We start from the raw sequence: 27,971 nt of genomic DNA on the forward strand, positions 1-27,971 counted from the left end.
CTTTGTTAGGTCCGGTCAAAAATGACCGGGAACAGTATAAGTGTATAAAAAACAACGTTTTTTGCCATTTTATAGAGAAAAAAGCTTTTTTTTTTTTTTTTTGCCTTTGAAAAAAGTATATCTACATAATGTTTGATATTATTGCTTATAGTTAAAAAAAAAATCTTGATCTAAATGTTATCTGCAAAAATAATCAATTTTTACAAAAATCGAAAAAATACCATGTTCCCTTTTGGATATAAAAAAAATATAAAACAAGCTTTGTATTTATTTTTTTTTCTGGTATTTGAACAACCATCTTCACAAGCAATATAATAGTGCAAAAACTGTTTAAAAAAACCACTTAGATTAGCTAAAAATGATTATTTTATAAGGACGGTCAAAAATGACCGGGAACAGTACAAGTGTATGTGAAATCTAAACAGAACAGCAGGGTTAAGAACCATTTACTATCTCCAAATAGCCACATATTGACAGTTCTGACAAAAGCCCTATGGTTCTGACAAACCGAGAACAGATGTATCGGCCAAAATCCTCAGAATAACTAATTCCCTCAATATACACAGTATCTATTTGCTAGTTAGAAAGTGCTGTGTGAATTCTTTGGTGGCTAGAAAGAGATGGTTTCTTCACAAAACATTTCCCACATTCTTAAAATGAAAAAGTCTTCTCACGTGTGTGGGTTTTCTGGTGGCTATCAAGATTTGCTTTCCTGTTAAAACATTTCCCACATTCTGAACATGAAAAAGGCTTCTCCCCTGTGTGGGTTTTCTGGTGGCTATCAAGATTCACTTTCTTGTTAAAACATTTCCCACATTCTGAACATGAAAAAGGCTTCTCCCCTGTGTGGGTTTTCTGGTGGCTAACAAGATTCGATCTCTGGCTAAAACATTTCCCACATTCGGAACAGGAAAAAGGCTTATCCCCTGTGTGGGTTTTCTGGTGGCTATCAAGATTCACTTTCTTGTTAAAACATTTCCCACATTCTGAACATGAGAAAGGCTTCTCCCCTGTGTGGGTTTTCTGGTGGCTAACAAGATTCGATCTCTGGATAAAACATTTCCCACATTCTGAACATGAAAAAGGCTTCTCCCCTGTGTGGGTTTTCTGGTGGCTAACAAGAGTCGTTATGTTGTTAAAACATTTCCCACATTCTGAACAGGAAAAAGCCTTCTCCCCTGTGTGGATTTTATGGTGGCTATCAAGATTCGCTTTGTAGCTAAAACATTTCCCACATTCTGAACAGGAAAAAGGCTTCTCCCCTGTATGAGATCTATGATGTCTGATAAGACCTGATTTATCTAGAAAACATTTCCCACATTCTGAACAGGAAAAAGGCTTCTCTCCTGTGTGAGATCTATGATGTCTGACAAGAAATGATTTATCTAGAAAACATTTCCCACATTCTGAACAGGAAAAAGGCTTCTCCCCTGTGTGGGTTTTATGGTGGCTATCAAGATTCGCTTTGTGGTTAAAACATTTCCCACATTCTGAACAGGAAAAAGGCTTCTCCCCTGCATGAGATCTATGATGTCTGATAAGACCTGATTTATCTAGAAAACATTTCCCACATTCTGAACAGGAAAAAGGCTTCTCTCCTGTGTGAGTTCTTTGGTGGGTAACAAGCTGCGCTTTCCGAAAAAAACATTTCCCACATTCTGAACAGGAAAAAGGCTTCTCTCCTGTGTGAGTTCTTTGGTGGGTAACAAGCTGCGCTTTCCGAATAAAATATTTCCCACATTCTGAACATGAAAATGGCTTCTTCTCTGTGTGAATTCTCTGGTGACTGACAAATTCTGATTTCTGGTTAAAACATCTCCCACACTTGGAGCAAGAAAATCTATTGTCTGCTTTCTGAAGTTTTTGTTGTTTGAGAAATGACTTTTCTAGGGGAAAACTATTTCCATATTCTGAAATTGAAAAGGTCTTCATTGCTTTAGGAGCAGTTCGATTTTTAATGCTTATTTTGTGACTTTGATTTTCATTAGTACTAGGTAATGAATCAGAAGACAGGACCTGTTCCAAATGATCAGATGACAGATCTTTGCTGTGAAGGGATGATGGTATATTTGGAGTAATAGCATTCACTTCAATTGTATCCTGTGGGATCTCAAGATTATCTGATTTAAACATTGAAGATGTCAGCTGTCCTGCTGATCTCCTGGTACGGTCATCTGCCAAGAATAAAACCAATTATTATTTTTGAATAAAATATCCTTGAATTCTATATTTTTGAATATTTCTACTTAAACGGTCTGTAAAAATGGCAAGTTATGCAAAATTATTGAATTATTCACCAAGAAAATGACAGTTTACTAGACTGTGCTCAAAACCACATTAAGCATCCATGATTTTGGCATTACTATAGTGAGAAGAAACCACTTATTTTACGGCATGTGTACCTATTGGAGCACAATGTGGGCACGATGTGTTGGGTAATAACTTGGGATATTTGCAATTTTCACTTTCCAACATCCACTGCGCGTGCCAATAACTGGAAACTGCAGTGCAGTCAAAATAGTCACTATTCCTATAGATTAATATATTGAGGGTTATAATTTACAAAATGGAGTCACTTTATAGGGATTTCATCTGATCTGGTTTTCTGCAATTTTGTCATATTAGGGATTCTGCAAATGGTGTGCCCCATCTCCTCTGGGATCTGCTCCTGCAACGTCCGCTTCGGACACCAGACGCGACTTACTAATTCTGCAGGCGATGCTGGTAACAGAGGTGGCGTTGGAACCAGAAGCTCTTGGCAGTGCAGGCTCTTCCCAGCCACTAAGATTAGGGTGCCTGGCATCTGTAGTACCATCCAGTCTGGCAGTATGGGTGTGTGTGCCATCAGCTGCAGTAATCTGCTCCCTGTTTTAGCCAATTGGAAAGCACCACACCTTTTTAAATCAGATAAATTTGTATTAACCATAACAAGATTTACAACAGATCACATGTTCATACTCATTTTATGTTTTACAGTAAATTAACCCCCTGATGGAGACCATATCAGGAGCAAACAATAATTCGTCCATAGTTAACAATATCAAACAGAGTTCCAGTTTACCATAAGTTGTACTAAATAATCTATAATATAACAGTAGGAGCGTCACTCTGTCCGAAGCCTTTATAGACTGCGCAAGAGCTACGCTCCTAGCGTTAGATTATAGACACAGTGTCCGTATTCAAGAAAAAATGGTGCTGGAAAGCGCAGACTGCGCGGTCGCCGAAATCTGTGAAACAATCTGTCCCCACGCCCCCTGATTCCGACCCATACATGTCCCCCTGCTCCCGGAATCAGGGGGCATGGGGACATGGTGGACACGATCCCGCCTTCATGACATTGCAGCAGGTCATGCCACAGCAATTACTTACGACCCGATTCCGGTGCATGAATGTCCCCTGCTCCCGGAATCAGCGCCTGCGCAGTCTGCGCTTTCCGGCGCCATTTTCTTGAATACGTACTACAGTGTGTCTTCCAGAAAATGGCGCTGGAAAGTGCGGACTGCGCATGCGCCGATTGCGGGAGCAGGGTGACATTTATGAGCCGGAATCAGGGGGCGTGGGGACACGATCCCGCCCTCATGACATTACTTACATACATCTGAAGAGACACTGCTGCACGGACTGCGCAGGCGCCAATTACTGCGTCACAATCCCGCCCTCATGATGTCGTGGCATTTCCGCCCACATTAATGATTTTGTTACAGATATCAGGAGCATGTGTAAGAATATCTACACTATACAATACATCAGCAAAGCTATCAAGTAACTTTCTAAAGAATATATAACACACGTCTGTGGAGCAAGGCAGCCACTTTCGACTCAATACCGCCACAGTGTCTGTTGCCATCACTGATTAAAACGGGTGCGCAGGATGGGAGCAGCATATGACAGGATGGGGACCATATACCAATATAAACGCTCGCCACCCGGGCGTAGAACGGGTTCAATAGCTAGTACTATATACTAGTATACCATAATTTAATCCTATCCAAACATTGGCTGCCATAATTTATGGAAGAAATCCAGCTAGTCTCTCCTTGTGTAAATACTTTCCTCAAGTTGAATTATGTGGTTCGTTTGAGCAATGAATTCGCGTCTGGACGGAGGCTCCTCTCTAACCCAATATTTTGCAATCAGTTTCCTTGCAGCAAACAATAATCTTGCAATTACAATTTTAGTCGTATTGTCAGTTAATATTTCCTCCACATACCCTAATATAGATATCAACGGATCCCTAGGGATAACGCACTCATACACCACTCCAATGAAGTTCAACACTACAATCTCATAGGAGGACAATCTGGGACAATGCCAACGCATATGCAATATGTCTGCCTGAGATTGCCAACACCTTGGACAATCAGAGTTGGATTTCAAAAGCACCACACCTTACTACAGCTTGAAGCATATTGCCGGAATCTGCCAGATACAGCCTTGATCTCCTCTAGTTCAGTCCTCTGTGCTCAGCTCCTGGTTTGTGTATTTGTTTCCTGTTGTGACCCCGGCCTGTTTACTGACTACTCCTATGTCTTCTGAGTTAGTATTTTCTCTGGCCTCTAGGTTCTGACACGGTTATCGGTCTATTCTTCTTCCCATCTTACTCCACAGAACAGTAGGTAACACTGTGCTTCAAGACTAGGGGTCTCTGTGTAAGTCCAAATCCATACAGAGGGGTTAAAGAAGTTAAAGGATAACGGGGAAAACTGTGACTATAGACAATAACATCTACTGAAATGATCAAGCTGAACAATCATCCTCAGGAAAAATGAGTAGTGGTGAAACTTCTCTGGAGTAATTGGAGTATGGGACTTGGTGGCTCTAAGCAATATAAACTATCGTAAGGGCCAATATTTTCTGTCAGATAAATGTCAAGAAGAAATATTAGACATTTAAATAGAACTTTTTATAATAGTGCAGAGCTGAGGGATCTTAAATTTAGATCTCAGGTATTTGGTAACAAACCTTTTTCTAAACACTTCCAGGGAGTTACAGACTCAGGTAAGCGAGGCAGGCCGATCCCACCACATTCAAACTATCATCATGATCATGAACATGTATCAAAAAAAAAAAGTTACATCCTCAACAACAACATATGTATGAAGGGAGAACTCCAACACTAAACCGGAGTTGCACTCATTTATGGTGGACTACTTGGGCTACTATGAGTGCTGACCAGAAGAGTAGAGAAAGAGTTAGCGCCCCCATTTCAGGAGAGATTACTGCACAATCCAAATTACCCGTATATACTCGAGTATAAGCCGACCCGAGTTTAAGCCGAGACGCCTAATTTTTTTAAATTCGTTTATTAATTACAGGACAGATCATACACACATTTGCTTGTATACATCATTATCCATTAGTTAGTTACAGAAAATTACCATACATAGCCGTGTATAAAATATTATAAAGATAATAAACTGTGTATGTTAATCAGTAACATCTTATTTGAACCTTAACTACATTAACTTCTAATAAAGCTTCTAAAACTAACATAACATAGTGCCTCTTGCAGGAGAGTTCTAAATAGACTCCGCCCTGTGAGTAAATAGTGTCCGCATAATCATACACCCTTTTTATGCGTATACTGAGTTATTTTGATCTAAACAGTATGTCCGGATGAGTTCCATCTTCCCCATATCTTTTCAAATTTGGCTGGACAACCCCTGTTGTGATATAGCGTCCGCTCATATGGAATAATTGAGTTCACTAAGTCAATCCATGCCCTAAGAGATGGACAGGAACCTCCCATCCAACGCATTGCTAACACCTTTCGTGCCATAAATAGCGATTCTCTCAGAAAGATTCCCGTGTGGTGATCCCATGTCTCTGCCTCCCATACCCCAAACAGGCATACCAGTGGCTCAAGTGGAACAGGGATCGACACCAAGGATGTCAATAGTACCGTTACCTCTTTCCAAAATTGAAAAACAACAGGACATTTCCAGATCATATGAATGAAATCTGCGTCACTGGAATGACACCTCAAGCAGTCTGATGAATGAAGATGGCCCATTTTAAATAGACGAGTCGGGGTCAAATAGGATTGATATATAATATACAGTTGGGTCATCCTATTATTGATTGATGGGGAGACCCTAGTCGGGGATTCCAAGATTTCATCCCATTCTTCTCCTAGTGTATCTGGAAGTAGCCTCCCCCATTTTCCCTTAATTAAATCTAAGGTGGATTCTTCGCCTATGGATAACATATAGGTATATAAAGAGGAGATGAGTCCCTGAGGCCCTTGTGATTTGAGAATTCCTATTAATGGTAAAGTTGAAATAGTTCTACCTGCACCCGCATGCCGTACATATGATTGGAAAGCAGATCTTAATTGTAAATAACGGAAAAATTGAGATCTCGGTATATTGTGAGTATTTTGTAATTGTTCAAAAGAAGCAAAAATTCCTTGGCTATGTATATCACTCACTGTGAGGACACCATACGATATCCAAAATTCAGTAGATGGATGGCCTAATAATCCCGGGAAATAGCTATTGTTCCACAATGGCATTTCGGCTGCTATATCAACAGATTTTGTAACTTTTTTAATTTGCCTCCATATCGAACGGGCCAATCGGAGCAAAGGAAGCAAACGAGAGACAGTAATTTTCTCCATTTCCAAAAAGCCCAGCGGGCAATCAATCTGAGCTGAATGTAATACATGGCTTTCAGAGTTGGGAAGAGACTCCCCGGGCATCCACTTATTTATCATTTTTGCCTGCCCAGCAAGGTAGTACAGATAGAAGTCCGGCAAGGCAGCCCCACCCCCCTGTTTGGGTCTCTGTAGAATGGATAATTTAAGTCTAGGCCTAGCTTTCCCCCATATGAAGGATGTGGTAAGGGAATTCAGGGTTGCAAAGAAAGATTTAGGTATTAAAACGGCACTATGTTGAAGACAATAGCTCAATTTTGGGAGTAATATCATTTTGATCAGGTTAATACGACCAGCCACAGATAGCGGGAGCTTGTCCCAGGTAGCAAATTTAGATTTAACCACGTCCAATAGTGGATATATATTGAGATGCAAATCTTGGTGACTGTATTGAGACATATGTATTCCAAGGTATTTAAAATTGGAGACAATGGGTAGCAGCGAGAGGGTTTCAAGGCATGGCATTGGGGTATGGGAGAGAGGCATCAAAGCAGATTTATCCCAATTTATACATAGACCAGAAAATGTACTAAATTTATCAATCATCGTTATTACTTTTGGCAATGTATCTTCTGTCTGGTCCATAAACACCACCATATCGTCTGCATAAAGACCAATAATGTCCACCCGGTCAGCAATATGTATCCCTTTAATGTCTACAGAGGACCTCATCCGTATTGCCAGGGCTTCTATAGCCAAGGCAAATAGAGCTGGGGAGAGAGGGCATCCCTGGCGAGTTCCCCTATGTAAGGAAAATGGTGCAGATACAGAACCGTTTACCACCATACGTGCCCCAGGTTTCGCATATAGTGTACCTATCCCTCTTAGAAATTTATTCCCAAACCCATATTTCCGTAAGCATGCAGTTAAAAAGGACCACTCAAGGGAATCAAAAGCCTTAGCTGCATCCAACGAAGCTAATGCCCACTTATTGTCTGGCTCTAATGAACTATATTGAATGACCGATTGCACTCTTCTAATATTAATAGAGGTATTTTTCCCGGGCATAAAGCCAGTTTGATCTGGGTGTATGAGATCTAGTATGATCGCATTCAATCTAGTAGCCAGAATTTTAGTGAAAATTTTGTAGTCCACATTCACTAAAGAAATTGGTCTATATGATCCACAATCCAGAGGATCCTTCCCCTCCTTCCTAAGCACGATAATATTAGCATCATAAAACGATTCGGGTACCGATTCTCCCTCCCATATTCCCCTTAGTACCTTCAGCAATATAGGTGCCAATTTATCACGATATTTTCTATAAAATTCAATGGGAAATCCATCAGGTCCCGGGGCCTTCCCGGTGGCCATATCTGCTATAGCATGTTCTACCTCTTCCAGAGTAAATTCAGCCTCCATAAGAGCTCGTTGGGATGGACTCAGCGAGGGGAATGTTATATCCGATAGATAATCCAGGCATTCATCGACATCTAAACCACTCTTAGACTTATACAACGAAGTATAATAATCATAAAAGCCCTGAAGTATTCCATCAGTAGAGGACACCAATGAGCCATCGGACACCCGGATCTGCAATATTGTGTTGGAGGTGCTATGCTGGCGCACCAAGAAGGCCAGGAGTGTGCTGGCTTGATTCCCTAGCTCAAAGTAGGACTGACGAGTAAAAAATAATTTGCGCTTTGACTTAGCATCTGTATGTTGGGTATACAATCTCTGGGAAGTAAGCCACTCAATTCTATTACTGCTGGACTGATTAGCTATATAAGTGGCCTCTGAGTCTTTTAATCTTTGCTCTATCTCCTCGTCCTCCCTCGCCGTCACTCTCTTAATATAGGAAATGGTAGAAGACAAGCATCCCCTCAAGTATGCCTTCAGGGTATCCCAAAATAGACCAAGGTTTTGGATTTCCGAATGTGTCAGCACAAAGCTATTCAACTGATCAACCGTCCTATCACTAGAGTCTATCAATTTTAACCAAAAGGGATTTAATTTCCAGGACCTGTTACTATTATCGGATTGCCCATATTTAAGTTTAAGAATGATCGGGCTATGATCTGAGATCCCCCGGTTACCATGTTCGATGCTATCCACCCATAGCGCCAAGCCACCCGACCCAAATATATAGTCTATTCGAGACAAAGACTGCCTAGTAGACGAGTGGCAGGTGTACCCCTTAACTTCTGGATGGTTTATTCTCCATAAATCTAGCCACCCACTCCCTTCCATAAATAGTGCTAATTGTGAGGGGTGCTGAGGCACAACTTCCCCTGAGTCCACATCGTCCAATCTCAATCTATCCATGGACTGATTCATTATTAAATTAAAGTCTCCCATACAAATAACATTGGCTTCCGGATATTTTAAGGAGAAGCCCAGAGCCATACGTAGGATTGACATGTTAGCGGGAGGGGGGTTATAGATACACAACAATACATACTCTCGTGAGTTAATAAATGCATGCACAAAGACGAAACGACCCTCCGGATCACGTCTCGCCTCTTTAGCCTCCCATCTGACCTCTTTGTGTATCAGCAGGGAGACCCCTCTTGAATGGCTAGTGTGGAATGCGTGTAGGGACCACTGTACCCATGGCTTTTGTATACATCGAGCCGTGTCTCTTGTCAGATGTGTCTCTATCAGAGCTACGACTTGAGGGTGATATCTTTTAATCTGCGAAAACACCTTAATTTTCTTTCGAGGAGTTTTTATACCTCGTATGTTCCAGGTCATACATATAAGTTCAGCCCCCATATTTACTCTTAAAGGGAGCATTGATATATATCATTATCATTCGGGTGCAGTCTAACGGCACCGCACAGAGCAAAGAATTAGCATTAGAGGCAGCCATGCTTAATAAACATCCAAAACTAGTATATAAAACCAAACTAAACAAAACTTGAACAGTAGGGGAGCATATTTCCATACTCCCACAGTCAAATTGAATAGGGGATACCCTCACTGGACTCAGTGTCCGGTATTGTTAATATTTTCCCGCATCCAGGCAGAAAGCTCTATCTATGTTGCCATTAATCAGGGAGCTCAAGTTAGGAGTCTTCCGCATTCGACCCCCCGCGAGACCGCAACCACTCAGTCGCCTCCGCTGGATCCATGAAGAATAAGGAGGAGCCCTTATAAACGATGCGAAGCCGGGCCGGATAAAGCATGGAGTAAACGATGTTCTTATCTCTAAGTTGTTTCTTGATATCCATAAATCGTGCTCGCTGCTTTTGAAGTTCCATAGAAAAATCTGGAAAAATCGATATGGTAGCATTATCGAATTTGATGAGGCCCTTCTGCCGTGCTAAGCGGAGGATGATATCTCTGTCTCTACAATTAAGGAGACGTGCCAGGAAAGGCCGCGGCGGGGCTCCAGGAGGAAGAGGCCTGGTCGGGACCCTATGGGCCCTTTCCACCGCGAATGTCGAGGAGAATCCATCTCCCAGTGATGACTTGAGCCATTCCTCCAGAAACTGTTCAGGCTGCTGACCCTCCGACCGCTCCGGGAGACCTATAATTCGGATATTATTGCGGCGCAGTCTATTTTCCAAGTCGTCTGCCTTTTGCTTCCAGGCATTTACGGATCCGGCAGCTTTGGTCAGTTTAGCCTCCATAGGGGCGATAGTGTCTTCAATATGAGACACCCTCGTTTCAACCTCCGTGATGCGCCCTCTCATAGTTTGCATGTCATGACGCAGGCGTCCCACCTCAGTATGCACATCTTCTATTTTCTCCGTAAGAGCTGATCTAGTGAGGGAGATAGCCTGCATCAACTGCTCTGATGCCTGTTTAAGAGTCAGTTCATCCTCTCCTCCCTCCTCATTGCTGTCGGAGGGGCGTCCTTTACGTTGAGACGGTGTAGGATTATTTCTAAGATTGCGCACATTATCATGAGGATCATCTTTGGCATATTTTTTTAATTTTTCAGCAGCCGATGCTCCTCTAGGGTGCTGCATGATGGATATTCACAAGGGGATTTCACAAAGCGACCCAAGGAGTAATTATGGACAAGCTGTATTCCGATTTTGAGACTTGTATTATGGAGCCCGAGGTTATAAGACAGGAGTCCACTGGGCAGGCAGTTTAGGGTATCCGGTATATAGAGATAGCCGCTGTAACACTCAAGCCGTGCAATTCCACAGTTATCGTAAGGGGAGCAGCTGAAAAGGGGTTAATCCCTGTAATGTTATGGCGTTAGCAGGGAAAATGTCCACCCGACAGGGGGGCGCAGGTCCCACTTTCTCAGGGCACACACTGCACCACCCCTACTTCTTCAGGCGCACACTCACCGCCCAGCGCCGCTAATAAGATTAGAAGCGCACTTCCCTAACTGTCAGGGTGTGCGCTGATATGATGGCCGCTACCCCCGGCATGTACCGCCACTTGCATCAGTCCTCACGGCTTACCAGTAGTATCCACCGCCACCGCCTCCAAGATGAGGGGGACCCGGCTCCAGCAGAGAGCAGCACCGCGTTCTTTCCTGCTCCCTCTTGCAGGTCCCTCGTCGCGCCCACCAGTGCGGTCAGTCACCGCTGCCTCCGAGATAGTGGGGGGTCCAGCTCCGGCAATGAACAGCGCGGTGTCTTGTGCTCCCTAGCGCGCGCTCCCAAGATGGCCGCCGCTGCACATGGGGCTCTCCTGCCTGTTTTAGCTTCTGCAGCTCCCGGCTCCGCAAATCTCCACAGCGGTCTCCCAGAAGGTCCACCAGACTCTCCGGTGCATGGGGTCCCGATCCGGGCTAGTACCGCTCGGTCACGCACAATATTTATAGCAAAATCAGCTCAGGATGTATGGAGCTCTCCTAGGATGCCTCCTTCTTCTTCAGCTACATAGCCACGCCCCCCGAGACGCCTAATTTTGCCACAAAAAAACTGGGAAAACTTAGTGACTCGAGAAAAAGCCTAAGGTAGAAAATGCAGCAGCTACCGGTTAATTGAGACATCAATTGAATCAGGAGCCCCATATAATGTTCCATATAGTTCATGATGGGCCCCATAAGATGCTCCATACAAAATACACCCATAAATGATTATGGCCCCATAAGATGCTCCATACAGACATTTGCCCCATATAATGCTCCACAAATGCTGATTATGGCCCCATGAAATGCTCCATACAGTCATTTGCTCCATATAATGCTCCATAAATGCTGATTATGGCCCCATAAGATGCTCCATACAGTCATTTGCCCCATATGCTGTTGCTGCGATAAAAAATAGGAAAAAAATCACATACTCACCTCTCGACGCTCAGGCCCCTGGCACTTTCTGTATTCACTTGCTCTGCGTTCCACCGCCGCCAGCCGCCGCTATATTCACAGTGCACTGCACTGACTGCTCAGGCAGAGGGCGGCCTGCACTAATCGCGTCACCGCGCCCTCTGACCTGAGCATCAGTGCAGTGGACGGGGAACGTATCGGTGGCTGGCGACGGTGGAACAAGGAGCAGGTGAATATCACGCACTGCTTATACTCACCTGCTCCTGGCGCAGTGCCTGCTTCCCTAATGCCGGCAGCTTCTTCCTGTAGTGAGCGGTCACATGGTACAACTCATTACAGTAATGAATATGCGGCTCCACCCCTATAGGAGTGGAGTCGGGTCCATATTCATTACTGTAATGAGCGGTACCATGTGACCTCTCACTACAGGAAGCTGCTGGCGCCGGGGAACCAGGGACACCCCAGGAGCAGGTGAGTATGCTTAGACAGCTGCCACTCCACCTCCCCTGCCGACCCCTGGGTATGACTCGAGTATAAGCCGAGAGAGGCAATTTCAGCCTAAAAAAAATGGGCTGAAATTCTCGGCTTATACTTGAGTATATACGGTACTTAGGATTGAAAACATAATGTAATTTATGACGTGGAGTGAATCCATGAAACCAGGGCTCGAGCCAACACATCTCCTGCAGGCGTGAATAAATGTACAGTGGGTACGGGAAGTATTCAGACCCCTTTAAATTTTTCACTCTTTGTTTCATTGCAGCTATTTGGCAAATTCAAAAAAGTTAATTTTTCTTATTTATGTACACTCTGCACCCCATCTTGACTGAAAACAAAACAGAAATGTAAAAATTTTTACAAATTTAATATAAATAAAAAACTGAAATATCACATTGTCATAAGTATTCAGACCCTTTGCTCAGACACTCATATTTTAGTCACATGCTGTCCATTTCCTTGTGATCCTCCTTGAGATGGTTCTACGCCTTCATTGGAGGCCAGCTGTGTTTAATTAACCCCCGGAAGCCTTTTTCAGTTTTGCATTTTCGTTTTTCACTCCCCTTCTTCTCAGAGACGTAACTTTTTAATTTTTCCATCAATATGGCCATGTGAGGACTTGTTTTTGCGGGACGAGTTGTACTTTTGAATGATACCATTGATTTTACTGTGTCGTGTACTAGAAAACGGGAAAAAATTCCAAGTGCAGTGAAATTTAAAAAATAAAAATGCATTCTCCCACTTGTTATTTGTTTGGCTTTTTTGCTACGTTCACTAAATGCTGAAACTGACCTGCCATTATGATTCTCTAGGTCATTATGAGTTCATAGACACCAAACATGTCTAGGTTCTTTTTTTATCTATGTGGTGAAAAAAAGAACAAAAAAAAAACAACTTTGTTAAAAAATAAAATTTGCTCAATTTTCCGATACCCGTAGTGTCTCATTTTTCGTGATCTCTGGTTGGGTGAGGGCTTATTTTTTGCGCGCCGAGCTGACGTTCTTTTGATCACCCGTTATTGCATTTTAATGCAATGTCGCGGCGACCAAAAAAACATAATTCTGGCGTTTTGACTTTTTTTCTCGCTATGTCGTTTAGCAATCAGATTAATCCTTTTTTTTATTGATAGATCAGGCGCTTCTGAACGCAGCGGCGCCAAATATGTGTATGTTTGATTTTATTTTTATTGTTTTATTTTGAATGGGCGAAAGGGGGGTGATTTGAATTTTTATATTTTTTAAAACTTTTTTTGTTTTACTTTTGGCATGCTTCAATAGTCTCTATAGGAGACTAGAAGCTGCCTCAACCCGATCGGCTCTGCTACATAGAGACAATGTTCAGATCATCTCTATGTAGCTGATTTACTCACTTGCTATGAGCGCCAATCACTGGGTGGCGCTCACAGGAAGCCGTCACTGATAACCATAGGGGTTTCCAAGAGACCTCAGATTGTCATGCCAACACACCGGTGACCCGCGATCACCTGACGAGTTGTCACCGGTGGTCGTATTGCCTTCGCGATTGCCAGAAGCGAAATTTAAATGCCGCTTCAGAGTTTGACAGCAGCATTTAACTGGTTAATTGCCATGGGTGGATCTCGATTCCACCCGTGGCTACTGCGGGCACATGTCTGCTGTTCAAAACAGATGACATGTCCCCGCAAAGATGTGGGCTCACCACCGGAGCCAACATCAAAGGGAGGAAGTCTGACATCGGCGTACTATTACGCCCAATGTCAGTAAGGGGTTAAACTGATAGGAATTGATTTGGAAAGGCACACACCTGTCTATATAAGACCTCATGGTTCAAAGTGCATGTCAGACCAAATGAGAATCATGAGGTCAAAGGAACTGGCCAAGGAGCGCAGAGACAGAATTGTGGCAAGGCACAGATCCAGCCAAGGTTACAAAAGAATTTCTGCAGTACTCAAGGTTCCTAAGAGCACAGTGGCCTCCATAATCTTTAAATGGAAGAAGTTTGGCACCATCACAAGTCTTCCTAGACCTGGCCGTCCGCCAAATTGTGCAATCGTGGGAGAAGAACCTTGGTGAGAGAGGTAAAGAAGAATCCCAAGATCAGTGTGGCTGAGCTCCTCAGATGTAGTAGGCAGATGGGAGAAAGTCAACTGTCACTGCAGCCCTCCACCAGTCGGGCCTTTATGGCAGAGTGGCCCTGCCCAATACAATCCCAACAGTGAAACATGATGGTGGCAACATCATGTTATGGGGGTGTTTTTCAGCTGCAGGGACAGGACGACTGGTTGTCATTGAAGGAAACATGAATGCGGCCAAGTACAGAGATATCCTGCATGAAAACCACTTTCAAAGTGCTCTGGACCTCAGACTTGGCTTGGTTCACCTTCCAACAAGACATTGACCCTAAGCACACAAAGGAGTGGCTACAGAACAACTCTGTGACCATTTTTGACTGGCCCAGCCAGAGGCCTGACCTACACCCAATTGAGCACCTCTGGAGAGACCTGAAAATGGCTGTCCACCAACGTTCACCATCCAACCTGAGAGAACTGGAGAGGATCTGCAAGGAAGAATGGCAGAGGATCCCCAAAGACAGGTCTGAAAAACTTGTTGCATCATTCCCAAGAAGACTCATGGCTATACTAGCTCTAAAAATGCTTCTACTCAATGCTGAGCAAAGGGTCTGAATACTTATGACCATGTGATATTTCAGTTTTTCTTTTTTAATAAATTTGCAAAAATTACTACATTCCTGTTTTTTTCAGTCAAGATGGGGTGCAGAGTGTACATTAATGTGAAAAAAATTAACTTTTTTGAATTTACCAATTGGCTGCAATGAAACAGAGTGAAAAATTTGAAGGGGTCTGAATACTTTCTGTACCTACTGTACATTTATTCACGCCTGCAGGAGACGTGTTGGCTCCAGCCCTGGTTTCATGGATTCACTCCATGTTATAAATTACATTATGTTTTCAATCCTAAGGAATTCAGATTGTGCAGTAATCTCTCCTGAAATGGGGGCGCTAATACTTACTCTACTCTACTTTCCGTACCCACTGTATATTACAGCCATCAGCCACGCACAACTTAGAGATACATCATGGCACAGGTGTTCTAATTATTATGTAGTTTATCACAATCCTGTATGAAGTTAGTCGGTTTTATAAGAAATTGTAAAATCAGGATAAAAGGAAACTCTGCTGTTACTGTACAGAAATTCACACTTGGCCTCACTGCACATTTAACCCCTTTCTGACATATTATCCCGTCCATGTGGGGTGGGCCCGTATGACCACCGACGGGATAGTACGTCATAGCGATCGGCCGCGCTCACGGGAGGAGCGCGGCCGATCGCGGCTGGGTGTCAGCTGACTATCGCAGCTGACATCCGGCACTATGTGCCAGGAGCAGTCACGGCCCGCCCCCAGCACATTAACCCCCTAAATCAAACATAATCGCGGTGTGCCGGCGGTATAGGGAAGCATCGCGCAGGGAGGGGGCTCCCTGCGGGCTTCCCTGAGACCCCCGGAGCAACGCGATGTGATCGCGTTGATGCGAGGGTCTCTTACCTCCTCCTCCTTGCAAGCCCGGATCCAAGATGGCCACGGCATCCAGGTCCTGCAGGGAGGTGGCTTCACTGCGCCTGCTCAGAGCAAGCGCCGGGAAGCCAGGGGAAGTGCACGTCAGATCGCTGATCTGACACAGTGCACAGCAAAGTGTCAGATCAGCGATCTTACACTATAACATGATGCCCCCCCCTGGGGCAATGTTATAGTGTAAAAAAAAAAATTCACATGTGTAAAAAAAAAAAAAAAATTCCAAAAAAAATAAAATAAATATTATTCCCATAAATACATTTCTTTATCTAAATAAAAAAAAATAATAAAAGTACACATATTTAGTATCGCCGTGTCCGTAACGACCCCACCTATAAAACTATATCACTAGTTAACCCCTTCAGTGAACACCGTAAAAAAAATTAAAAAAAACGAGGCAAAAAACAACGCTTTATTCTCATACCGCCAAACAAAGTGGAATAACACGCGATCAAAAAGACGGATATAAATAACCATGGTACCGATGGAAACGTAATCTTGTCCCACAAAAAACAAGCTGCCATACAGCATCATCAGCGAAAAAATAAAAAGGTTATAGTCCTCAGAATAAAGCGATGCAAAAATAATTATTTTTTCTATAAAATAGTTTTTATCGTATAAAAGCGCCAAAACATAAAAAAAATGATATAAATGAGGTATCGCTGTAATCGTACTGACCCGAAGAATAAAACGGATTTATCAATTTCACCAAACGCGGAACGGTATAAACGCCCCCCCCAAAAAAAAAAAAATTCATGAATAGCTGGTTTTTGGTCATTCTGCCTCAGAAAAATCGGAATAAAAAGCGATCAAAAAATGTCACGTGCTGAAAATGTTACCAATAACAACGTCAACTCGTCCCGCAAAAAACAAGACCTCACATGACTCTGTGGACCCAAATATGGAAAAATTATAGCTCTCAAAATGTGGTAACACAAAAAATATTTTTTGCAATAAAAAGCGTCTTTCAGTGTGTGACGGCTGCCAATCATAAAAATCCGCTAAAAAACCCGCTATAAAAGTAAATCACACCCCCCTTCATCACCCCCTTAGTTAAGGAAAAATTTTAAAAAATGTATTTATTTCCATTTTCCCATTAGGGTTAGGGCTAGGGTTAGGGTTGGGGCTAGGGTTATGGTTAGGGCTAGGGTTAGGGCTAGCGTTAAGGCTACAGTTAGGGTTGGGGCTAAAGTTAGGGTTGGGGCTACATTTACGGTTGGGATTAGGGTTAGGGGTGTGTCAGGGTTAGAGGTGTGGTTAGGGTTACCGTTGGGATTAGGGTTAGGGGTGTGTTTGGATTAGGGTTTCAGTTATAATTGGGGGGTTTCCACTGTTTAGGCACATCAGGGGCTCTCCAAATGCGACATGGCGTGCGATGTTGTGAATTCTGCTCTTGGGTTCCCTCCGATGGTTGAAGATGGGAATGCAGTTGTCTCTGAGTCTCAGTTCTGGCCAGGTGTATATGATAATTACAATTCGGACTGGGATATGTAGGTGTGCTGAATCCTTTAGCCTTTGCCAGTTATGGATGGAACTGGATGGACAAATGTCTTTTTTCGGCCTTACTATGTTACTATGTTAGTTGTCAATGTTTCTTCTGAAGTGATGGATCATTTTCTGGCTTCTCCTGCCTGCTGCCAAAATCAGCAAAGATAAGTTTTTGGTTCTTTGTATCTGTGGCACACGGCTGTGTGTTGGTTTCTGTTTTATTCCTGCTCTGATTGTAGGATTCACTGGAGTTGCAGATTTACACTCCTACATCTATTAGTTAGATGTAGGAAGTTTTTGTAATTTCTGCTGTGGATGTTTTGAAGGGTTTTATACTGACCGCACAGAACTCTGTTCTATCCTGTCCTATTTAGCTAGCGTGGCCTCCTGTACTAAATTCTGTTTTCTGCCTGTGTATGTTTTTTCCTCTCCAACTCATCGCCAATATTTGTGGGGGGCTGTCTATCCTTTGGGGATTTTCTCTGAGGCAAGATAGCATTCCTCTTTCCATCTTTAGGGGTAATTAGTCCTCTGGCTGTGACGAGGTGTCTAGGTGTGTTAGGTACACTCCACGGCTACTTTTAGTTGTGGTGTTAAGTTCAGGATTGCGGTCAGTACAGTGGCAACCATCTCCAGTGAAAGTTCTCATGCAGTTCCGAAGTCACCGGATCATAACAGTCCGATCTCAATTCCAGCCAATTCTGCGTTGAAAAAGTAAAACAGTGCTCCTTCCCTTCCGAGCTCTCCCGTGTGCCCAAACAGGGGTTTACCCCAACATATGGGGTATCAGCGTACTCAGGACAAATTGGACAACAACTTTTGGGGTCCAATTTCTCCTGTTACCCTTGGGAAAATACAAAACTGGGGGCTAAAATATAATTTGTGTGGGAAAATTTTTATTTTTTTATTTTTACGGCTCTGCATTATAAACTTCTGTGAAGCCCTAGTTGGGTCAAAGTGCTCACCACACATCTAGATAAGTTCCTTAGGGGGTCAACTTTCCAAAATGGTGTCACTTGTGGGGGGTTTCAATGTTTAGGCACATCAGAGGCTCTCCAAACGCAAAATGGTGTCCCATCTCAATTCCTGTCAAATTTGCATTGAAAAGTCAGACGGCGCTCCTTCTCTTCCGAGCTCTGCCATGCGCCCAAACAGTGTTTTACCCCCACGTATGGGGTATTGGTGTACTCAGGACAAATTGTACAACAACTTTTGGGGTCCAATTTCTCCTGTTACCCTTGGTAAAATAAAACAAATTGGAGCTGAAGTAATTTTTTTGTGAAAAAAAGTTAAATGTTCATTTTTATTTAAACATTCAAAAAATTCCTGTGAAACACCTGAAGGGTTAATAAACTTCTTGAATGTGGTTTTGAGCACCTTGACGGGTGCAGTTTTTAGAATGGTGTCACACTTGGGTATTTTCTATCATATAGACCCCTCAAAATGACTTCAAATGAGATGTTGCCCCTAAAAAAAATGGTGTTGTAAAAATGAGAAATTGCTGGTCAAATTTTAACCCTTATAACTCCCTAACAAAAAAAAAATGTTGGTTCCAAAATTGTGCTGATGTAAAGTAGACATGTGGGAAATGTTACTTATTAAGTATTTTGTGTGACATATCTCTGTGATTTAATTGCATAAAAAATCAAAGTTGCAAAATTGCGAAATTTTCACAATTTTCGCCAAATTTCCATTTTTTTCACAAATAAACGCAGGTAATATCAACGAAATTTTACCACTACCATGAAGTATAATATGTCACGAGAAAACAATGTCAGGATCGCCAAGATCCGTTGAAGCGTTCCAGAGTTATAACCTCATAAAGGGACAGTGGTCAGAATTGTAAAAAATGGCCCGGTCCATAACGTGCAAACCACCCTTGGGGGTAAAGGGGTTAATGTTGTCAATCATAAAAGTGAAGTTTGGCCAGAAAGACTGGACCTTGTCTTGTAGGGACCATATGAGCACATTCAGGAGCACAGAAGGGGAGAAGGGAGATTCATCCAATATCAGGGATCTAAAAACGACGCAAGTGATCCATAATAGGATGACCAGCCAGAGACAGAATATTAGGAAAGGTGTAATCTGTCTGTTTAGGCATTTTATTTTAGAATATAAACGAGATCCCACCAGTTTAAGACTCAATATATTAGAACAAATATCAGAACATGTGTCTAATAGGTCCCAAAGACTTGTGAATAGAGAATCCTATTGGATTTTTAAACTATCCACACTTAAACCAGAGGATTTTCCATGTACGTATATTTTTCTTTATATGGATTTTATTGTGCATCCAATATGCATTTTACATCTATTTGTATTGTTTGTATACAAAGAAAGGTTTCTATACAAAAAACTGCACCATAGGCGCGGTTTAATTAATGAATTAAGCAATTGGATCAGTGATGCCGTTCTGGAGGATATAAAACATCCACAATGTATCATCTGTATATGCCTGAGGAAGGAGCTGGTTCACATCGTAAATGAGTAGATTATTAAAATGAAAAGTTGGGGTTCTTTTACGTTCATTTGTTTTGATGCCCAACTTTTTGGCTTTTCAAAGCCCTGATTTTTTCCTTCTTCCCACATCAGGGATTTTGGAAGCCAACAACATAATTACCCTCAGTTTTCTCTAAAAGGCTCATCATAATATTTTTCTAACTTGTCAGCACATTCTACATACGCTGTCATTTGGCTTTGTAGTTTACAGATCTGGGCAGGTAACGGTCAGAGTCTTCTAATCTCAGGGGGTAGTTGGATCCTCCAGGTTGTAAGTTCTATAGAAAAGGGCTTTCAATGCCCAAAGTCACTTGGACAGTTTTGGGTGGAGGAGAATGTTGTGGGTCTAGAGGCAAAATGGTGATCACACGATTGTGATACAGTCGGACTACACCACCGATAAAGCAGCCACAGCCGGTGACAGAGAAGAATCTGTGACTTCTCTGCATTTAGTGGTCACTACTCACCTGGGTAGTCATATGTAGGAATCTCCTCTTTACACCGCTCATCACCCCTCACATATGTCTCTGTAGTATTAATATGGGTCAGATCTTCTCCCTGAAACAAATATTGTAAAAGTCACAGACAGATGGAGAAGTCACATCTATGATCAGCTCTAATCCTGCCATTCCACCGTTCTCATTACACAAGTATAAAACATATAATACTGGTGGATAAAACAAGACTGAGCACAAGACCTTCACCGGCATCTACACATCACAGGGGCGTAATAATATTATTGTACTTTAATAGTTAATTTGCTTGATGTGTTTTATTAGTGATTTTCTTGCTCAGCAGTTCATGCTCAAGAATCAATGTTTCTATTCAGTGGCAGTCAGCAGAGGAAGATGAGCAGGCTAGAGTTTATGTAAACCTAAAGGTACCGTTACACTAAGCGACGCTGCAGCGATATAGACAACGATCCGACCAAAACTAGATCGCTGGAGCGTCGCTGTTTAGGTCGCTGTAGAGACGTCAAACACAGCAACTCCAGAGCGATGCAGGAGCGATCCAGTGACGTAACGGCGACTCACTTATCGTTCTCGCTCCATGTAAAAACGTTGCTGGCGTTGTAGCTTTTGCTGTCAAACATGACGATACACGCCGATCTAGCGACCAAATAAAGTTCTGGACTTCTAGCTCCGACCAGCGATATAGCAGCGGGATCCAGATCGCTGCTGCGTGTCAAACACAACGAGATCGCTATCCAGGACGCTGCAACGTCACAGATTGTTGTCGTTCTCGTTGCAAAGTTGCTGAGTGTGACGGTACCTTAAGGCCAGACTCTATTAATCTCATTTGTATCAAGGTCTCACTCCTATTGTACTCCCAAACCTAGGCCATTGTGTGGTTGGGGATAGTAGACTCAGGGGAGCCATCACCATGGGAGGTCCCACATACAGTCCCAGCTGATGGAATATGCCTTGTTCTGTGAGCTAAAGGAAAATATTTAAAGGGAACCTGTCACCCCGTTTTTTCAGATTGAGATAAAAATACTGTTAAATAGGGCCTGCGCTGTACGTTACAATAGTGTATGTAGTGTACCCTGATTCCCCACCTATGCTGCGAAATACATTACCAAAGTCGCCGTTTTCGCCTGTCAATCAGGCTGGTCAGGTCAGGTGGGCGTGGTGACATCGCTGTTTCTTCCCCAGCTTTCCGTTGGTGGCGTAGTGGTGTGCGCATGTCCAAGTTCCGAATCCACTGCGCGCAGGTGAAGAAAAAGCGCGCGATCTGCGCTATTACCCTTGTCATCAGTGGGGGCGGCCATCTTCCTGAGGTCGCGCGTGCGCAGATGGAGTGCTCTGCTGCACGGGGCTTCAGGAAAATGGCCGCGGGATGCTGCGCGTGCGCAGATGGAGATCGCGGCGGCCATTTCCCTGAAGCCGAGATGCAAACTCGGCTTTGGGAAAATGGCCGCCGCGATCTCCATCTGCGCACGTGCGGCATCCCGCGGCCATTTTCCTGAAGCCCCGTGCAGCAGAGCACTCCATCTGCGCACGCGCGGCCTCAGGAAGATGGCCGCCCCCATCGATGACAAGGGTAATAGCGCAGATCGCGCGCTTTCTCTTCACCTGCGCGCAGTGGATTCGGAACTTGGACATGCGCACACCACTACGCCACCAACGAAAAGCTGGGGAAGAAACAGCGATGTCACCACGCCCACCTGACCTGACCAGCCTGATTGACAGGCGAAAACGCCGACTTTGGTAATGTATTTCGCAGCATAGGTGGGGAATCAGGGTACACTACATACACTATTGTAACGCACAGCGCAAGGCCTATTTAACAGTATTTTTATCTCAATCTGAAAAAACGGGGTGACAGGTTCCCTTTAAGGGGCGGGAGAAAAAGACATAGGGTTGAATCAGGCAGTTGTTGGAGGTATTTCAATGGAAGAGGATCCAAGCTGGAATGGATGGATGATCTATGGAGCTTTGGAGATTGTTGGCTGGAGGGTTATCCATGAGCTACGGTCAGGATAGCCATCATCTGGAGGAACATAGGCTGTGACTGCACACTATAGCAGCTGGAGATACAAAATCTGTGGGCCAACCAAAAGTTTGGAGACAGTGGGCATCACCTGGTATGGAGCCAGTGGAACTACCAATCTCAGATTGGGAACTTGTGGACTGAGTACATTGTATGTTGGCCATCTACCTGGATTTGTTGTACAACCATGGATGTATGGAATAAAAAAAATTAGTTGCATCATTAACCTGCCTAGGTGATTTTTATAACCCACAACCTCTGATCTTCACACCCTCTATTCTTGATAACCAACCTTGCTGAAGCTGACAGCTGAGGGTTGCAGCCCCCAGCTGTGAGTTTTGCCTGGTTGGTTCAAGAAAATAGGGGGGAACCCACACCGGATTTTTCATTAATTTATTTCATTATATCGCAAGTGGCGACTGAGGAATACCCCGATCATTTACTCCTGCTGTCACTGTTATTAGCGGCAGCAAGTGAAGGATGATGGGAGTAAGGCTGCTGTCACACTAGCAGTATTTGGTCAGTATTTTACATCAGTATTTGTAAACCAAAACCAGGAGTGGGTGATAAATGCAGAAGTGGTGCATATGTTTCTATTATACTTTTCCTCTATTTGTTCCACTCCTGGTTTTGGCTTACAAATACTGATGTAAAATACTGACCAAATACTGCTAGTGTGACGGCAGCCTAAGAGTCCCAAAAGCCCCCACCTGCTGTCATCATTCTGACTTTAATATAACTCATCGTTCTCTTTTCCTCACGCCAATCGCCGGCAGAGCAGGGAAGAACGATGAGAGCCGTCTTCAGCACCCGCCACTGGGGAACAGCGCTTACAGTAGCTCTTCTTCCCAGGCGGCCGTCTGTGTGGTACTGAGGCAGCACAGGTTGCCACACGTGTGCCGCAAGTATTAAACACACGGACACGGATATCTCCGGTATTGGTTTTTCCGGGATCGGAAATAAACGGAAGTGTGAAATCGGCCTAAGGGGGATCTCATGACACCTTCTCTCCATCTACCTGATGATCCTGAGGAACATTGGGATCTTCTTGTTTACAGTTCTGTGGAAGAAGAGGACGGGGACATCTCTCTGGTGTTGTCCTCTTACTGGATAGCTCTGGAGGAAACACATACAGGGACTGAATTCATTCTTTACATACAGATAATTATAGGCCATGTGTATTTAGTCCTGTCTATTACCTGGTGATGTGAGGGGCTGGGGAACCTCCACCATGATATCCTTGTACAGATCTTTGTGTCCTTCTAAATACTCCCACTCCTCCATGGAGAAATAAACAGCGACATCCTGACACCTTATAGGAACCTGACACATACAATGATACCGTCATCCCCCCGATCCCATCATAGCATTATTGTATAATATCCCAGCATTCCCAGCAGTGTCACCTCTCCAGTCAGCAGCTCAATCATCTTGTAGGTGAGTTCTAGGATCTTCTGGTCATTGATGTCCTCATGGATCAGGGGGTGAGGTGGAGGCCCCGTGATTGGGTGCAGGGGTCTTCCCCATCCCTCAGACACAAGGTCCTGACAGCGCTCACTAGAGGTCTTCTTCACTACAGTGTACTCCTGGTTATGGAGAGACATATTAATAAATCTCACTACAGACATTTCCAGAGTCCTCACCTCTCCAGTTCTGTCCATCTGTTATTCCCATAGATAAAAATGATGTAATTTGACGTCATCAGAATCTCTCACCTCTCCAGTAAGCCGGAAGAGGATCTCTAGGGTGAGGTGTAATATCCTCTCCGCCATCTTGTCTCTGTCCATATCCATCTTTGATGGGTAAATTAGGAAAATTCTCTTATATAGCAGATCTTCACTGAAAGGATCCAATATTGTAGAGACCTGAATGAGAAGATGATGAGCCGATGTAACATGATAAAAATCCTGTGTAATAATACAATTACTGGAGATAATAAGAGAAACATATGAGGAGATTTATTATTTTACAGTATTTAGTTTCCTTCTTTACATCTACTAATAAAACCTATATATTTAGGCCACAGACAACAAGCAGTTTCTTCCTCGGAGTCGGCAGCTGAATACGTTCCTCATAGACTCATCTTCCATAACGCTAATTCTCGTCTCATTTACCGACCCTGGAATCAGCATTAGCAATACTGCAGGAGATATTCATTACACGGGACAGGAGAAATAACTACTTCATGATGAGGACGACATCTTCATCTTCTACTACGGCTCTAGAAACATATTGGTCCAGAGTCGGTCACTGACTCCATCACCACCGGCCTCTATATGAAGGTTTCCCGTCTTCCCCGCACTGTAATCTTCTATCACGTTAGATCTCAGGTCTGATTCACACACAGAAGTTTGAGGCTTTTATAAGAGACTAGATGGTGGCCCGATTCTAACGCATCGGGTATTCTGGAATATGCATGTCCACGTAGTATATTACCCAACCACATAGTATACAGCACAGACACATAGTATATTGCACAGCCCGCATACTACATTGCCCAGTCACATAGTAGTATATAACACAGCCCACGCAGTATATAGCAATGTGGGCACCATATCCTTGTAAAAAAAAAGGAATTAAAATAAAAAATAGTTATATACTCACCTTCCTTTGCCCCCGATCGAAGCGGTTACCGACGCTCCTCGCGCGCTCCGGTCTTATGAGCGGATTGCGGTCTTGCGAGATGATGACGTAGCGGTCTCGCGAGACCGCACGTCATCATCTCGCGAGACCGCAATGCATGGAGCGGTCACCGGGGCGTCGCGAGGAGCAGGAAAGGCCGGTTCCTGATCTGACAGACGGTGAGTATATAACTATTTTTTATTTTTTTATTTTTAACATTTTTCTTTTTCCTATTGATGCGACATAGGCTGCATGAATAGTAACAAGTTGGTCACACATGGTTAATAGCAGCGTTAACGGAGTGCGTTACCCGCGGCATAACGCGGTCCATTAACGCTGCCATTAACCCTGTGTGAGCGGTGACTGGAGGGGAGTATGCGGGCGCCGGGCACTGACTGCGGGGAGGAAGGAGCGGCCATTTTCTCCGGACTGTGCCTGTTGCTGATTGGTCGTGGCTGTTTGACAGACAGAGGCCGCGACCAATGAATATCCATGACAGAAAGACAGAAGGACAGAAAGACGGAAGTGACCCTTAGACATTTATATAGTAGATTGTTGGTAAGAACAAGACAGGAGATATATGAGGCCAATGTCTCCATGTACTGGGTTTCTTTTTCTCAGGATATGATGGGTTTTCTTTGGTACTTTCCCCCCATTAGAAGGGACACCTGTGGATATTGGGGTCTTTACCTGATACAGTCTTGATGGGATTTACTCGGTAAAGTGGCCGTTGGACAAATATCACCATCAATTACCATCAGACTGAAGGAACATCGCTCTTCTATTCGGATCTATGGATCCAGGATGAAATCCACTGCGGCCCCTGCAAGAAAAGAAGGAGAAAGAGCAGAAGTTGGGGGAGACCACCGTGGCCTGAGATTTCTACGGCTGCTCTGTGCGCACAGGACCTGTGATGAGGTCACAGGAGGGGAGGAGTCAGGGTCACATGATCAGGGGCCTCAGTGTATGCAGGACTCTGCTGTGCTGGTTGTCATGGTGCTGGATGAGAGGAAGTTTATGTGTGAGGTCAGGAGGGGTTTACAGTGTGGATGTAGCAGAGCCGCGTGTGTGCGAGGTGTACGGAGCAGAGCCATGTGTGTATGGAGCGGAGCCGTGTGTGTACGAGGTGTACGGAGCAGAGCCGTGTGTGTACGAGGTGTACGGAGCGGAGCCGTGTGTGTACGAAGTGTACGGAGCGGAGCCATGAGTGTACGAGGTGTACGGAGCGGAGCCGTGTGTATACGAGGTGTACGGAGCGGAGCCATGAGTGTACGAGGTGTACGGAGCGGAGCCATGAGTGTACGAGGTGTACGGAGCAGAGCCGTGTGTGTACGAAGTGTACGGAGCAGAGCCGTGTGTGTACGAGGTGTACGGAGCGGAGCCATGAGTGTACGAGGTGTACGGAGCGGAGCCATGAGTGTACGAGGTGTACGGAGCGGAGCCATGAGTGTGCGAGGTGTACGGAGCGGAGCCATGAGTGTACGAGGTGTACGGAGCGGAGGCGTGTGTGTACGAGGTGTACGGAGCGGAGGCGTGTGTGTACGAGGTGTACGGAGCAGAGCCGTGTGTGTACGAGGTGTACGGAGCGGAGCCGTGTGTGTACGAGGTGTACGGAGCGGACGCGTGTGTGTACGAGGTGTACGGAGCAGAGCCGTGTGTGTACGAGGTGTACGGAGCGGAGCCATGAGTGTACGAGGTGTACGGAGCGGAGCCATGAGTGTACGAGGTGTACGGAGCGGAGCCATGAGTGTGCGAGGTGTACGGAGCGGAGCCATGAGTGTACGAGGTGTACGGAGCGGAGGCGTGTGTGTACGAGGTGTACGGAGCGGAGGCGTGTGTGTACGAGGTGTACGGAGCAGAGCCGTGTGTGTACGAGGTGTACGGAGCGGAGCCGTGTGTGTACGAGGTGTACGGAGCGGACGCGTGTGTGTACGAGGTGTACGGAGCGGAGCCGTGTGTGTACGAGGTGTACGGAGCGGAGCCGTGTGTGTACGAGGTGTACGGAGCGGAGCCGTGTGTGTACGAGGTGTACGGAGCGGAGCCGTGTGTGTACGAGGTGTACAGAGCGGAGCCGTGTGTGTACGAGGTGTACAGAGCGGAGCCGCGTGTGTACGAGGTGTACGGAGCGGAGCCGCGTGTGTACGAGGTGTACGGAGCGGAGCCATGAGTGTACGAGGTGTACGGAGCGGAGCCATGAGTGTACGAGGTGTACGGAGCAGAGCCGTGTGTACGAGGTGTACGGAGCGGAGCCGTGTGTGTACGAGGTGTACGGAGCGGAGCCGTGTGTGTACGAGGTGTACGGAGCGGAGCCATGAGTGTACGAGGTGTACGGAGCGGAGCCATGAGTGTACGAGGTGTACGGAGCGGAGCCATGAGTGTACGAGGTGTACGGAGCGGAGCCATAAGTGTACGAGGTGTACGGAGCGGAGCCGTGTGTGTACGAGGTGTACGGAGCAGAGCCGTGTGTGTACGAGGTGTACGGAGCGGAGCCATGAGTGTACGGAGCGGAGCCATGAGTGTACGAGGTGTACGGAACGGAGCCATGAGTGTACGAGGTGTACGGAGCGGAGCCATGAGTGTACGAGGTGTACGGAGCGGAGCCATGAGTGTACGAGGTGTACGGAGCAGAGCCGTGTGTGTACGAGGTGTACGGAGCAGAGCCGTGTGTGTACGAGGTGTACGGAGCGGAGCCATGAGTGTACGGAGCGGAGCCATGAGTGTACGAGGTGTACGGAGCGGAGCCATGAGTGTACGAGGTGTACGGAGCGGAGCCATGAGTGTACGAGGTGTACGGAGCGGAGCCATGAGTGTACGAGGTGTACGGAGCAGAGCCGTGTGTGTACGAGGTGTACGGAGAGGAGCCATGAGTGTACGAGGTGTACGGAGCGGAGGCGTGTGTGTACAAGGTGTACGGAGTAGAGTCATGAGTGTACGAGGTGTACAGACTGGAGCTGTGTGTGTACGAC

General features: G+C 44.9%; 1 protein-coding gene across 1 annotated transcript; it reads right to left on the minus strand.

The window, feature by feature from the left end:
• Window positions 1-25,904, minus strand: LOC138663283 (oocyte zinc finger protein XlCOF6-like). Its single transcript, XM_069749459.1, has 7 exons — window positions 25,696-25,904; window positions 24,099-24,248; window positions 23,790-23,969; window positions 23,583-23,706; window positions 23,402-23,499; window positions 20,358-20,448; window positions 1-2,174 (listed from the first exon to the last, which is right to left on the minus strand). The coding sequence occupies exons 2-7, from the start codon at window positions 24,174-24,176 to the stop codon at window positions 652-654; spliced, it is 2,094 nt and encodes a 697-aa protein (XP_069605560.1). The 5' UTR covers window positions 24,177-24,248; window positions 25,696-25,904; the 3' UTR covers window positions 1-651.
• Window positions 25,905-27,971: the final 2,067 nt, after the last annotated feature.

Source organism: Ranitomeya imitator, chromosome 2, assembly GCF_032444005.1.
Source record: "Ranitomeya imitator isolate aRanImi1 chromosome 2, aRanImi1.pri, whole genome shotgun sequence".
Lineage (NCBI taxonomy): Eukaryota > Metazoa > Chordata > Amphibia > Anura > Dendrobatidae > Ranitomeya > Ranitomeya imitator.